This window comes from Perognathus longimembris, chromosome 7 (genome assembly GCF_023159225.1).
Source record: "Perognathus longimembris pacificus isolate PPM17 chromosome 7, ASM2315922v1, whole genome shotgun sequence".
Classification (NCBI taxonomy): Eukaryota; Metazoa; Chordata; class Mammalia; order Rodentia; family Heteromyidae; genus Perognathus; species Perognathus longimembris.
Genome location: NC_063167.1, coordinates 61,240,498 through 61,253,829, shown reverse-complemented (window position 1 = coordinate 61,253,829; position 13,332 = coordinate 61,240,498). Strand labels below are relative to the sequence as shown.

The following is a 13,332-nucleotide window of genomic DNA, read 5'->3' as shown; positions in this document are numbered from 1 at the left end:
GTTTAAGAATGGCAATATTTTAAAATTAAATAATGGCCAACTGTTAACATTGCAATACTGTAAACCTAGCAGCAAAGGAAAAAATAGGGAGCTTTTTTTTATAGGAAAGGACATTAAAAGAAATAAGTATTTAATTAATGAATGTAAGATGTGTTTATATCAATCACCAAGTAATGTTTGAACTCTACTACATTGTAGGTAGTCATTTTGGGGAAAACGTTGACCAAGGCAGATATGGTCCTTGACCTCACAGAAGCAGCATTATAGTGGGAAGGCAGAAAGTATTATGGATGGCACAATACATAATAGTAAGAATGAAGGTCTAAAAAACAGGTCATGCTATGATAGTGCCAGCAGGGTACCTCACCCAGCCAGAGGAAAGGGCAGGTAGGGAGTATGTCAGTTGAAGTCTGAGTAATGAGCAGCTGGCCAGGTTTCAGGTGGAGCAGGCAGGGTGAGGTGGAGCTCCAGGAGTAAGAATGTATTGGAGTCAAAAGAGCCTATTGTGTGTCTGGAGGTTATAGAGGAGTTCAGGTTGGCTAAAGTGCAGATGAAAAGAGATGCCTGTTCAGAGTGAGAATGGTATGTTCTAAAACTAGATCTTTGAAGATTCTGAGGGCCACTGCCAGAATTTTGGAATGTAGCTTAAGATAAAGTTTTGAAGTTAAGCAGAGAAGGAATGAGATATTTAAAGTCACCTGATCTGGGGGCTATGAGATGGATCAGATGGATAGGAAAAATGGAGGACAAGAGACAACAAACTATTTTAGTCAAATCACATATGAGAGGAAGAGATACTTAGAAATAAGAGAAGTGAAGCTGGACTAAAACTATGAACATAGATTTCAGGTGCCTTTAGGATAATATGGATAGCATTTGTATTGCATGGTTGCAGGTTGGATTTGTTGAATAAGAATAAGAAAGGGAAATCAAGAATACGCTTAGATGTTAGGGCTGGGCAATTGGGTATGACAAGGGAACATGGGAACCATAGGCATGATTTGAGACTAGTCATCTTATGGTGATTAAAACAATTGCAGTGGATAGAAATAGATTATAAAGAAAGCAGTATTTATCTTTAGATGGTATCAAGCATGGTAAAGCTTGGAAGAATTTTTTTTTTGGTAGTAAAGTGCTTTGTTCTTACATACTAAGCTATGTGTATATAATTTGCTTAAGTACACTGGATTTGGAAGTCAGTGAGAAATGAGAAAAGGGAAATGTGAATGCCAATTGCTCTTAAGTTTCTGGCATTGGTTTTCACATGCATGGTATTCTACTCTGCTGCTCTCCCACTTAGTCTTTATCCATCTTGACAATTTTGTGATTTTTTTTTAATGAAATAAGACATTATATAAACTGAGAACACAGTGGAGTGTAAAGCAAGTTTAGGGGAAAAAAAGACTTAGAGAAAACTATAAAGCACAATGGTTTCATTGGTCATTTTTGGATAGCAGATTCCTGCATGGTATCTCTCTTCTCATAATTTCAAAATTTAAAAATAGCATGTATGTATATTTGCAAGGAGGTATATATTTGTTCCAGGATTAAGTATACATATCCTGCATATAAGGAGAATAAGATACAAACATTTAAATGTTAAAATATATTAGACATTCATGTTTCCTGCTACCATGGAGTGGTTAGCCAGTTCTGGAAAAGTTTTTTGAAAAATACCAATTAAGTAATGAGCCTAAATACTGACAAATAATGTAGGGTACAGTCATTTTTACTTTTGCAAGTTGCTGTGGGCTTGATAGATGTTTAAGTTTGTGGATGCTCCTATAATATTAATTAATGAATGGAAGACATCAACATTTTAAGTAGTGGTATGCACATGAATCAGTAAGCCACATGTGCCACAAGTGATATTTCTGCCTATTTTGTTTCAAAGATCTTAATATCATTGACCTAACAAATTGTACTGGCAACAGAATATGACATGGTTATAATTGATGATTAAGAAATCAAAATATTAATCATATTCAAAATACTCTTTGAGAGTGGGAATCTGAAGAGGGAAGAATTGAAGATAGAGTCAATAAAGAAGCTTCATGTAGCTTCATGAGGAACTGTTAGATGCATAATTTTTATGAGAAGTTTTGAATCTTGAATTTTCTTTCAAGTGTATTTAACAGTTTCAAGTCTATTTAGCAGTTAGTTCATACTAAGAAATAAGGATTTAGAGGGGATTCGAACTGAAGATCCCAATATGGGAGCTTAGTACATCTGCTAATAATCATTTAGATATCTGTATAGCACCTTGAGGTGTGTACTGTGGGTAGACTCTTAATTTCGCTGTGAGATATCATCAGACCCAGGCACCTCTCTCTCTCTCTCTCTCTCTCTCTCTTTGTCTCTTTCTCTCTCTCTGTCTCTTTCTCTCTCTCTGTCTCTGTGCTGCTTACTTGCATTTTCTTTTCATCCTCTCCCTCTCTTCCTCCTCTCTTTCCCTCCCTCCTTCCTTCCCTCCCTCCTTCCCCCCTCCCTCCCTTTTTCTTTATTTTTCTTTCTACTTTTCCTTGAATATTTCTCAGAAAACTTATTTCCTCAAATTTGCATTCAAATGATAAAGACTGGAAATATTAGTACTAAACAAATCAAAATGACTTGAGAGTGTTGTATTGCTTAGCAATATGTAGGTTTACATTTTTCTTGTTGTTGAGGGGCCAGCATTTAGAATATAGGGCCTCAAGCCAGCTAGGCAAGTGCTCAGTGTAGTTTCACATTTTAACTTAATGTCTTCTACTTTCTTATTTATTTGATACAGTGTTCTGGTAGATAATATTGTGAGCAACCTATACAAACAACTGTAAATTATTACATCCTCATGCCTTCAAAGGAAATGTGTCATTCTTTCACTTGAGTATTACTTAAATAACCATGAAATTACACAACTGTATAATTATTTTTTAAGCCAGTCCTGTGGGTTGAACTCAGGGTCTAGGTACTGTCCATGAGCTCTTTTGTGCTTTTGCTAGTGCTAAGGCTAAGGCTAGTACTCCACCACTTAAGCCAAAACTCCACTTCTGGCTTTTTTGTTATTTGGGGATAAGAGTCTCATAGATTCTTTTGCCCAGGCTGGCTTCACAGTGTGATTTTTAGATCTCAGCCTCTTGAGTAGTTAGGAATATAGTTATGAGCCTCTGACTTCAGCAATCTGTATAATTTTAGCTTTAAAGTTGTCTTTGGGCTTTGAATCCCTTCTTTTTCCTGTGAAACCACACATCTGAAGAATCTCATAGATGATAATGACTTTGATTCTCACTTGTTACAGACCCAGTTATACATGCATCTGACAAACTACTCAGTGAATAAGCATAATGAGCATTTTGAACGAGATGAAACAGAAGACAAAGGCAGCAAACGTTCCATCAAATGGTTTACAGAATTCCTACAAGCAAATCAACATGATGTTGCTAAATTTTGGAGTGATATTTCAGTAAGATTATTCCACAGTTGTAACCATCTTGCCTCAGCATTAATTTGAAACATCACCAAGAATTTTAAAGACTAGATTACATTGGGCAGATAAGAGTATTTTTTAACAGACCATGACAAATTGAATTTTGCCAGTAGGGGTGGGAGAGACAGAATCTAGGTGTGAAAAAGCATAGTAAAAGCATAGAGGTGTGAGGATCTGTGATGATTGGTGCAAGGTGGTGTACAGTGTCATGTGTGGTTTGTTGGAGGTTTGCAGGAAATGACTGCTGAATATTGGGCCACATTTTAGGCCAAACTTAGTAGACAATGGGGAGGCATTCAGTTTGTAACAGCAGAGTTATGTGACCCAAAGTCAGGCATCTCAAAGATAAATTTGCAAGTTGGTGCAAGACTGATTAAAGGGGAATTAAGATGACACATGGAAGATTCTTAAAACAAATGAAGTAAAAAGAATGGTCTGAAGGAAACCCCAGAAAAAAGAGGTGAGAATGAGGTTAACATGGATTAAATGAGCATACAAGGTAGAGAACAAGTTCAGAGATTCTGCTACAGTTTTCAGGAAAAATTTCAAGGAGAACACATATGGCATGATCTGACATAAGGTTGAAAGAAATTTATTTTAAGGTGATATAGAGCTTGGTTTTGAGTATGAAGGAAAGAATTGAATTCTTTTATTCAGCTATTTCATTCAGTAAATAACATAAGCCTATATCTGGTTGGTAATTTAAATACATAAAGGACATAGTTCCAATACTCAAAAAGTTTGCAGACTAAAAGGGAAAAATGCACATAAGTCATTAACAGAATGTCAATACAGCAACAGATGCACTGGCTTCTGTGGGGCTGAAGAGGAAGAGAATATATAACAGCTTCAAGAGGTACTTGTGGAAGGGTGAGGGGTGTGTGTGTGTGTGTGTGTGTGTGTGTGTTGGTATTGGGTCTTGAACTTCGGGTCTGGAAGCCATCCCTTAGCTCTTTCACTCAAGACTGGTGTTCCATTATTGAGCCACAGTTCCACCTTTGCCTTAAAAAAAAAATGATTAATTGGAGATAACAGTCTCACAGACTTTCTGGCTCAGGCTGGCTTTGAGCCACAATGTTTAGATCCCAGTCTCCTGAGTAGCTAGAATTGAAAGTATGAGCCATCAGTGCCCAGGGTGACCGCTAAAGTTTTTAAAGCCTGTGAGACTATGCTGATAAGTTACAATTTAGGTATGTTGATCTTGAAATACTGTCTTAGGTAGAAGGTATGCATAAAGTTAGAAGTGCATGTTTGCGATGCAGCTGATAATCAAATCCCTGGTCATAGATGAAATTTCAAATTGTGAAGATCAAAGAAAAAGAAACAGATAATCTTGGCAAAGCAGTTCCTTTGTCAGAAGAATAAAGGGAGTCTAGCAGAAGTTTTAAACCAGAACACAAAGCTAGAAGAGTATGTTTATGGAACATACTTAATATTATTAAGGCTATCTAATTCAATTCATCTTTCTTTGGGGGACAGATAGGAAAGATAGCCATGACAAGCCAGAATTGATTAGACATACTTCTCTCTAAATTTTTTTTTCAAATTTTTATTATCAAACTGATGTACAGAGAGGTTACAGTTTCATACGTTAGGCATTGGAAACATTTCTTGTACTGTTTGTTACCTTGTCCCTCATGCCCCCCTCCCTCCCCACCTTTCCCTCCCCGCCCCCCCCCCGAGGTGTTCAGTTCACTTACACCAAACAGTTTTGCAAGTATTGCTTTTGTAGTTATTTCTCTTTTTTTTTTTTACCCTGTGTCTCTCAAATTTGGTATTCCCTTTGAATTTCCTACTTCCAATACCAGTAAACACTGTTTCCAATATACTCAGATAAGATTACAGAGATAGTGTAGGTACAACCATAGGAAGGTGATACAAGAACATCCTCAATAATAGAAACTACACATACACATAGGACGTTGAAAGTAGTTACAACTGTGATATAACAATTGTTTCCATAACATGGAGTTCATTTCACTTAGCATCATCTTATGTGTTCATAAGGGTATAGCTATTGGGCCTTGTGATGCTCTGCTATGGCTTGCCTAAACCTGTACTAATTATTCCCAATAAGGGAGGCCATAGAGTCCATGTTTCTTTGGGTCTGGCTCACTTCACTTAGTATAGACCTACAAAGAAACTTCTCTGATGAGGAAATGAGAATGGCCAAGAGACATATGAAAAAATGCTCTACATCACTGGCCATAAAAGAAATGCAAATCAAAACAACATTGAGATTCCATCTCACCCCAGCAAAAATGTCATATATCAAGAAAACTAATAATAACAATTGTTGGAGGGGATGTGGCCAAAAGGGAACCCTACTTCATTGTTGGTGGGAATGTAAACTGGTTCAGCCACTCTGGCAAGCAGTATGGAGATTCCCCAGAAGGCTCAATATAGAACTCCCCTATGACCCAGCAGCCCCACTTTTGGGTATCTATCCAAAAGCCCACAAACAAAATCACAGTAATGCCACCAGCACAACAATGTTCATCGCAGCACAATTTGTCATAGCGAGAATCTGGAACCAACCCAGATGCCCCTCTCTAAATTTTTTAATTTTAATTTTTTTGCCAGTCCAGGGGCTTGGACTCAGGGCCTGAGCACCATCCCTGGCTTCTTTTTGCTCAAGGCTAGCACTCTGCCACTTGAGCCACAGAGCCACTTCTGGCCGTTTTCTGTATACGTGGTGCTGGGGAATCGAACCTAGGGCTTCATGTATGGGAGCAAGCTCTCTTGCCACTAGGCCATATCCCCAGCCCCTACTTCTCTCTAAATTGAAAGAATCAGAAAAGACTCAGCATCATCTTAGTTATCCTTTTTTAGTTGATCATTTTTATCCTTACTTTTCAATCCAGAGGTCCTTAGGTGTCAGCCAAGTGAGGAGTGCAGAGGTCCCCTGTGCTGGAGCATGCTGGGTATGCTAGGAACGGCTCCGAGTGGGGTCAGTCAGCATTGGGCATCACCTGTTGACCCATACGCAGTGCTTGGTAATGCAGTAGCAAAGGTGTATGGCTGCTTTTCAATAGAGATCAGGGAAGGCTTCTCTGAATATTGGCAAGCCAGTCATTCAGTGTAAGTGAAACAGGAAGTGTTCCAGGAAGTGGGGACAGTTAGTACAAAGGATCTAAGGTAGGAGGAACTGTCACTGACTCAAGGAAAAGCAGTGTGGTCAGAGGACAGTGGGCAACAGGAGAGATGGAATGGAGTCAGAGCAGGGACTGGGGATGGGTGCCACCAAACTCTCTTGTTATGACCTGAGTGCTACTTTGTAGGCCAGATCACATTTGCATATGTTCAGCTAAGACCCAGATAAGGCATCTTCTCCCTTTTTATTGTGACCTTTCTAGGAATTGGTGGTAAAGACTCTGATTGTGGCAGAACCTCATGTCCTGCATGCATACCGAATGTGCAGACCTGGCCAACCCCCAGGAAGTGAAAGTGTCTGCTTTGAAGTGCTGGGATTTGACATTTTGCTGGATAGAAAACTAAAGCCATGGCTTCTGGAGGTAAAGTATTCTTTCTCTAAGAAAGAAGAGGCTATTTACAGTTCTTTTTGCAGGAGAAGGTGTGTAGGGGGGCGGGGATTGAATTCAGAGCTTCCTGCACGGTAGTCAGATGCTCTACCTTTTCAGTCAATTTCCAACTCTTTGGCTTTAGTTATTTTTCAGATAGCATCTCAGGCTTTTACTAAGGCTTGCCCTCTGACCATGAGTCTTCCATCTCTGCCTTTTGTGTAGTTGGATTACATATGGGGTTGCAAGTAAGGTACACCAACCTACCTGGTCCTACAGTTCTCATGTAGTAAAATAAATATGTATGTGTGTGATTTTTCCCCCTGGTCCTGGGCTTGAACTTAGTGCCTGAATGCTATCCCTGAGAATTTTCAGCTGAAAGCTGGTGCTCTACCACTTGAGCCACAGCTCTGCTTCTGGCTTTTGGTGATTTGAACCATTGCAATTGGAGATTCCAATTGGAGATTTGAACCATTTGGCTTTGAACCATGATCCTCAGAACTCAGCCTCCTGGGTAGCTAGGATGACAGGCATGAGCCATCTATATCTCAAAGTTGTTTATTATTATTATTATTATTATTATTATTATATTGTCCCATCTACTGATAAGATTGAAGCCTAAATGTAGTATACAGGAGGAACACAATGAAAACTTAGCAGCTAGAATACTTATAAGAATTCTCTAAAGTAAATTAAGAAAAATAATTTCTCTTCAATGAGCATCCCTCATCCTTCTGTCCCTGCTCCTCCTTACTTCTGAAAGAAACATTCTGTCATTGCCCTAGGGGTGGGGGTGACTGCTGAGCACTTACTGCTGAGCACTTACTGTGATCATCATCTCCTACCTCAGTTGAAGGCAGCAGTGCTCATCTGCACTGTCAGCATTACTTGGCTATTCTCTTGAACGTATGACCCAGTGTGCTCAAAGTTTTAGACTAGGGACATTAAAAATGATTGTTACTACTTTTCCAAAATTAGCATTGAGTGAGGTTCTAGCCCAGAGATAGAGTGTAAGCATGGGTCTGCTTTTACTGAGTGGCTGACTACTTGCTTTGTTTTCTCTACCTTATGACTTCTACCCTCGATGACCTGTAGGTATTATTTTTCCTCCCTGTGAGGGCCTGGGCTTCCGGATTCTCCCTTCTCTCTTGAAACTTTCGGGTGGGGGCAGGCAGGGCGGGGAAAGGGCTGCAATTGCCTCATTAGTCAGTGTTCAGTACTATGTGGAGTAGATTCTCTTGAAGGCCTCAGTGCATGTCAGGCCTTCCCTCTTGTCTAGTATGTCCTGCTAATCACCCCTGGACAGGTTAGTTGTCAGTATTTTTCTTTGGATATATACATTTGGTAACATAACAGCATTTAGAAAATAGAAAAATTAATGCAAAAGAGAAAAAAATTAGCTCTGTATAGGATTTTTGTTTCCTGTCATATTTATATTTCTATTACCCATATTGTACCTTAAAAGTTTTCTTGTTTAGTCATACTCCATACAGCAGTTTACTTTAAACTCCCTGCTCTGGGATTGTAGAATGACCTTTGTCTCAGCCATTGAAAAACAGTATTAGGAAATTAGCACAAAATATCACATATCTAAACAATGTTTGCAGAATTACTTTGTTTATTTTTGCCAGTCCTAGGGCTTTAACTTAGGGCCTGGTCACTGTCTCTGAGCTTCTTTGCTCAAGACTAGCATTCTACCATTTGAGCCACAGCACTAATTCTGGCTTTTTCGGAGACATTTTTATTGGAGATAAGACTTTCCTGCCCTGGTTGACTGCTATCTGTGACCATCAGATCTCAGACTACTGGGTAGCTAGGATTACAGGCATGAGCCACCAGTGCCTGGCCCAGAATTCATTGTTTTTAGAAGGGAAATAGTGCTATACAAGATGTAACAGCTGACTTTCATTTTTAATTGATGACCTGTTAGTGATTTTGAAGTTGGAAGTTGTATCTGTAATGTTAAAAGCTTGTATAGGCAAGTTGAGTGAGTGATAGGTGAGATCAGGATAAGATAGACTGTGTGTGTAACTGTATATAAATATTAGGAAGGAATACTTCTAATTTGTGGGCCAAAGTGTGTGAATGTGTGTGTGTGTGCATGTGTATACATGTGTGTTCGTTTACTCATCTTTGAGTGAATAGAGTGTGTCATATTTCTTAAGGAATTAGAATACTCTGCTGGCTGTTCATATTTTTGTCTATTTTTAATCCTAGAAGAATGACAACTCAGTAGGTTTGCTTATCTGTTGCTTCCACATTCCCTGGATACAAAAGTACTTTGCTGTGATCTATGGATCCTTCATCTTAAGGCCTGCAGTTTTCTTCTTTAGACAACTGCTTTGTCTGCAGTAGTCTTTTCCTGCTGTTAGCTGTGTTTTCTTTTTCTCTGTTACTTGTCCTTCATCCGGATGGGGAGAAGAGATGAAGGCCTGTGCCCAAGGAGAAGCTGAAATGACTAGCGGGATAATGGCTTTATAAATATTTCAGTTTTCTGTTTAAAAAAGCTGCCTTGCCGAAGCTTTCCATTAGATTGCGAAATCAGAACTGACTGGTTGAATTGCTTAATGTTTTTTAAAGGCTCAAAAGTACTCTGTTTCTTTAATCTTTTATCCTCTCCATCATTTCCACAGACTCGTTAAAAACTCTGCAGTCATCAAAACCTGTGTATAATGAACATTTAGTATATTGAAGGAGTTAAATGAACCATTTTTAGATCTAGCTTTGCATTTTGCTTCCAGCAGAAATTGTGGTGGCACTGATATACACCATTAAAAACCTTTTGGTGCCACCAAGTGGACAAAAGTAGAAGGTGCTTCTGAAAATGTGAACCCCCCCCCCACTCTTTTTTTGAACCTGGCTCGACTGTGTAGAAAGTCTGTCCTAGAATTCATGCTCTTCCTGCTTGTGTTGAATATGCCAGGATTTACAGATGTCCACCACTTCACTTGTAAAGTTTTATCAAATTAGCATAATTTCAAGTAATGCTTATTAGTGGAGAAACTGAAGACATTTGCAAGCAAAGAACACAATTTTTGGAACGAAAAATTTTGTTGAGTATGAGTATTCTTTCAAAACTTTAAGTATTCAATTTTAAAAGTTACTCATCTCTATGTACATCAGTTTTATAATAAAAAATTAAAAAAAGTTACTCATTAAGTTACTCACTAGTCATTGTCCTAGGTGTGGGGATATAAGAAGAATCAGATAAAATGCTCTGGTGTAATGGAGACTCAGGTGTTTTTTTTTTTTTTTAATAGAAATAGTTATAACCAGGGCCACAAGATCAACAATAAAGTGATCCATCTCTCTGAATAATTGTGTGTACTAAAGCTAAAAATGTTCTTGCAAGAACACTGGAGTTGAGTTTTGAAGGCTTTAGAAGGTGGGGCACAGATTGGGGACAGGGAGAAGCGAGGATGAAGATCAGGGGATTGCTGTTGGGCAAAAGAACCCCATGGACTCTATTCCCAAGTTACTTGAACTGATCCAAAACGTTGGAAAAGTAGCAGGATACAAAATAAATCCTCAAAGATTAATAGCTCTTCTGTATGCCAACAATGTGAAGAGTGAGGCTGAAATCAGGAAAGCAATTCCTTTTGTAATATCCTTAAAAAATACTTAGAAATAACTTGATGAAAACTTTAAAAACCTGAAAAAGGAAATTAAAGCAGAACCAAGGAAATGGAAAAACTTCCCATGCTTCTGGATTGGGAGGATTATTAACATTGTGAAAATGGCAATATTGCTAAAGGCTATCTACAAATTCAATGCAATACCTATTAATAGCCAACACCACTCATTAATGAAATAGAGGAAGCAATCCAAAAGTTCATATGGAACAATAAAAGAACCTGAATAGCCAAAATAATCCTAAGCAGGAAGAACAATGCTAGAGGAATGTCAGTACCAAACTTCAAACTTTATTACAAAGCTACTGTAATAAAAGCAGCTTGGTATTGGCAGAAGAACAGGCCAGAGGACCAGGGAAGAATACAGACTACTGAAGATGCCTTGTCATGCACATGCAATGAACCGGCCTTGTTCTGATAAGAAAGCAGTTTTGGAATGCTAATATTAGTATTTACTAATTTAACGTCATTATAAGCTACTACTACTATTATTATTATTATTATTATTATTATTTTGTGTTGATGTGTGTGTGGGAGTGGGGTCTAGGCACTATCCCTGAGCTTTTGTGCTCAGGGCTAGTACTCTGCCACTTTGAGCCATAGCTCCACTTCTGGCTTTTTAGTGGTTAATTGCAAGTAAGAATCTCACAGGCTTTCATGTCTGGGCTGGCTTTGAACCATGATCCTCATATCTCAGCCTCCTGAGTAGCTAGGATTACAGGTATGAATCACCAGAACCCAGCTGTCTGCATTGTTTTATAATCATTATTATATGAGGCACCAATTGCCTCATAAATTCCAGAGATTTGAATTCGTCTGGTAGAAGCTTTTAGCTTTTTCATATGAAATATATTTATTACTTTACTCTTTTTCTGAACTTGTGAGAGGGAATGCTTTGAGCTTTGAAGTAACAGAATCATAAACTCTGTTTCTCAAACTGACCTGGATTAATGAATGGTATTGTAAAATAATGCTCAAGCTATTTCCTCCTTGAGAGCACATCACAGAAACAGGAATATGTTCATCACTTTTAGTCAGATACCAACAACAAGGAAGTGAGCATCAGATCAGATCGGCCTCTGGAACACCTGCGATGCCTCCATCAGAGAGGGAGCATGGTCACATAGTTTCAGGATACAGTGTTAAGACAAAAATAAGTGGATTGTAAGGGATACATCTGGAAGATTACATGCATTGTGTAAATATGTATGAATAGAAATATCTGGAATACTCTTTACCAAATGGTTAAGTTACACAGTAGGTAGTGCTATTACAGGAGATCCTTTGTTCTGTGTTCTTCCTCTTTCCTCTTTGTTGTTGTTTAGTTGCTTACCTGTCCTGCCTTTGTATGTTGACACATATGGTAATACTGGAAAATGTTTAAATGCAGTGTGGTATGTCCTGCAGTACCAGTTGTGGAATTCACAGAACCAGTTGTTTTGCCTCTAGGGTGATGGATTTGTGTCATTACAACAAGTAGCACTTACTTTCATTGAGACAGCCTAAGGGGTAGATTGGTGGTCAAGGAACTAAGCTGTGGAGCTTTGCTCACTAGTAAACAACTGATTTAATTAAGTAATTTTCTTAACTACCTGCTAAGTCAGTGAATCCCTATTACAACAATGCTAAAATTCTGCAGGAATAAAGACAAAAGCAATGTATTCCAGCCCTTGAATAATAAAAGTAGTAGACTATTATTTAACGGATTTTAAAGATATTTACCATTATTTCTTTCACCTTGATGAATTTCTGGAAATGGATGAGGTCAGATTGTAGGACAGCTCCATTTGGCTCATTTATTTCTACTAGTCCTTATACTGTTAGAAAATGTTATTGAGGTTTGTCTGCAGCCATCTTTAAGAGATAATTTAGTCAGTGACTTTGGAAATGAAAATTGTGAAATTATTGTTTGTGGAAGGTAGAAAGAAATGAAGTTTCTTTTTCTATCAGGAAGATGTGAGGCAGTGAAGAGGGCATGGTATTTCAATGTGCTTAATAAATACATGTTTACAATTATCATCATTATTACTCTTCTTTCAGCTTCTTGTCAGGATAAGTCACTATTATCGTTCTTAAGCTAAAACTTAGATTATGCAACATTGTGGGTTAAGAGAGAATGGCCAGGTAGTGCTGTCAGTGAAGATCCTCAGCTGAAGGAAATTGACTTAGCGGTTGGTGCTCACAAGCAATCCTCCAATCCCTTGGCATAGGGTGGTGGCAGTAAGGATGTAGCTTGATAATGTGCCATCCACCATGTGAAATGTTGACCATTCTTGCAGAGCTCTTCTATTGACAGGAGGTTAACACACACACGTTGAATACTCATTGATATTCCACCATTGGACTACCCTCATGTGTACTTTGTAAATTTCAGATTAACAGAGCCCCAAGCTTTGGAACGGATCAGAAAATAGACTACGATGTCAAAAGGGGAGTGTTGCTCAATGCATTGAAACTACTGAACATCAGGTACTGTGTGTACTCTTTCCAGTGTTGGGGACTCAAACCCTTATTTAGAATAAATGTTTGCACGTGACAATTAGCTATTTCAGTATAATCTGTCTTTAAACTCATATAGTTCTCATATAGTGTGTGTGTGTGTGTGTGTGTGTGTGTGTGTGTGTGTGTGTGTGTGACAGTCCTAGGGTTTGAACTCAGGATGTTTTCCCTGAGGGTTTTTTCCCCCTTAAGGCTAGTGCTGAACCACATGAGC

At 38.5% G+C, this 13,332-nt stretch overlaps 1 protein-coding gene across 5 annotated transcripts in view; it reads left to right on the top strand.

Moving 5' to 3' along the window:
* Ttll7 (tubulin tyrosine ligase like 7) overlaps positions 1–13,332 on the top strand; it is a 128,400-nt gene that overhangs the window by 56,761 nt on the left and 58,307 nt on the right. For all 5 annotated transcript variants that reach the window (XM_048351657.1, XM_048351659.1, XM_048351658.1 and 2 more), the window contains 3 exons: positions 3,278–3,442; positions 6,823–6,981; positions 12,994–13,088. In XM_048351657.1, the coding sequence (XP_048207614.1) occupies positions 3,278–3,442; positions 6,823–6,981; positions 12,994–13,088 (419 nt within the window). The remainder of the gene's footprint in view (positions 1–3,277; positions 3,443–6,822; positions 6,982–12,993; positions 13,089–13,332) is intronic.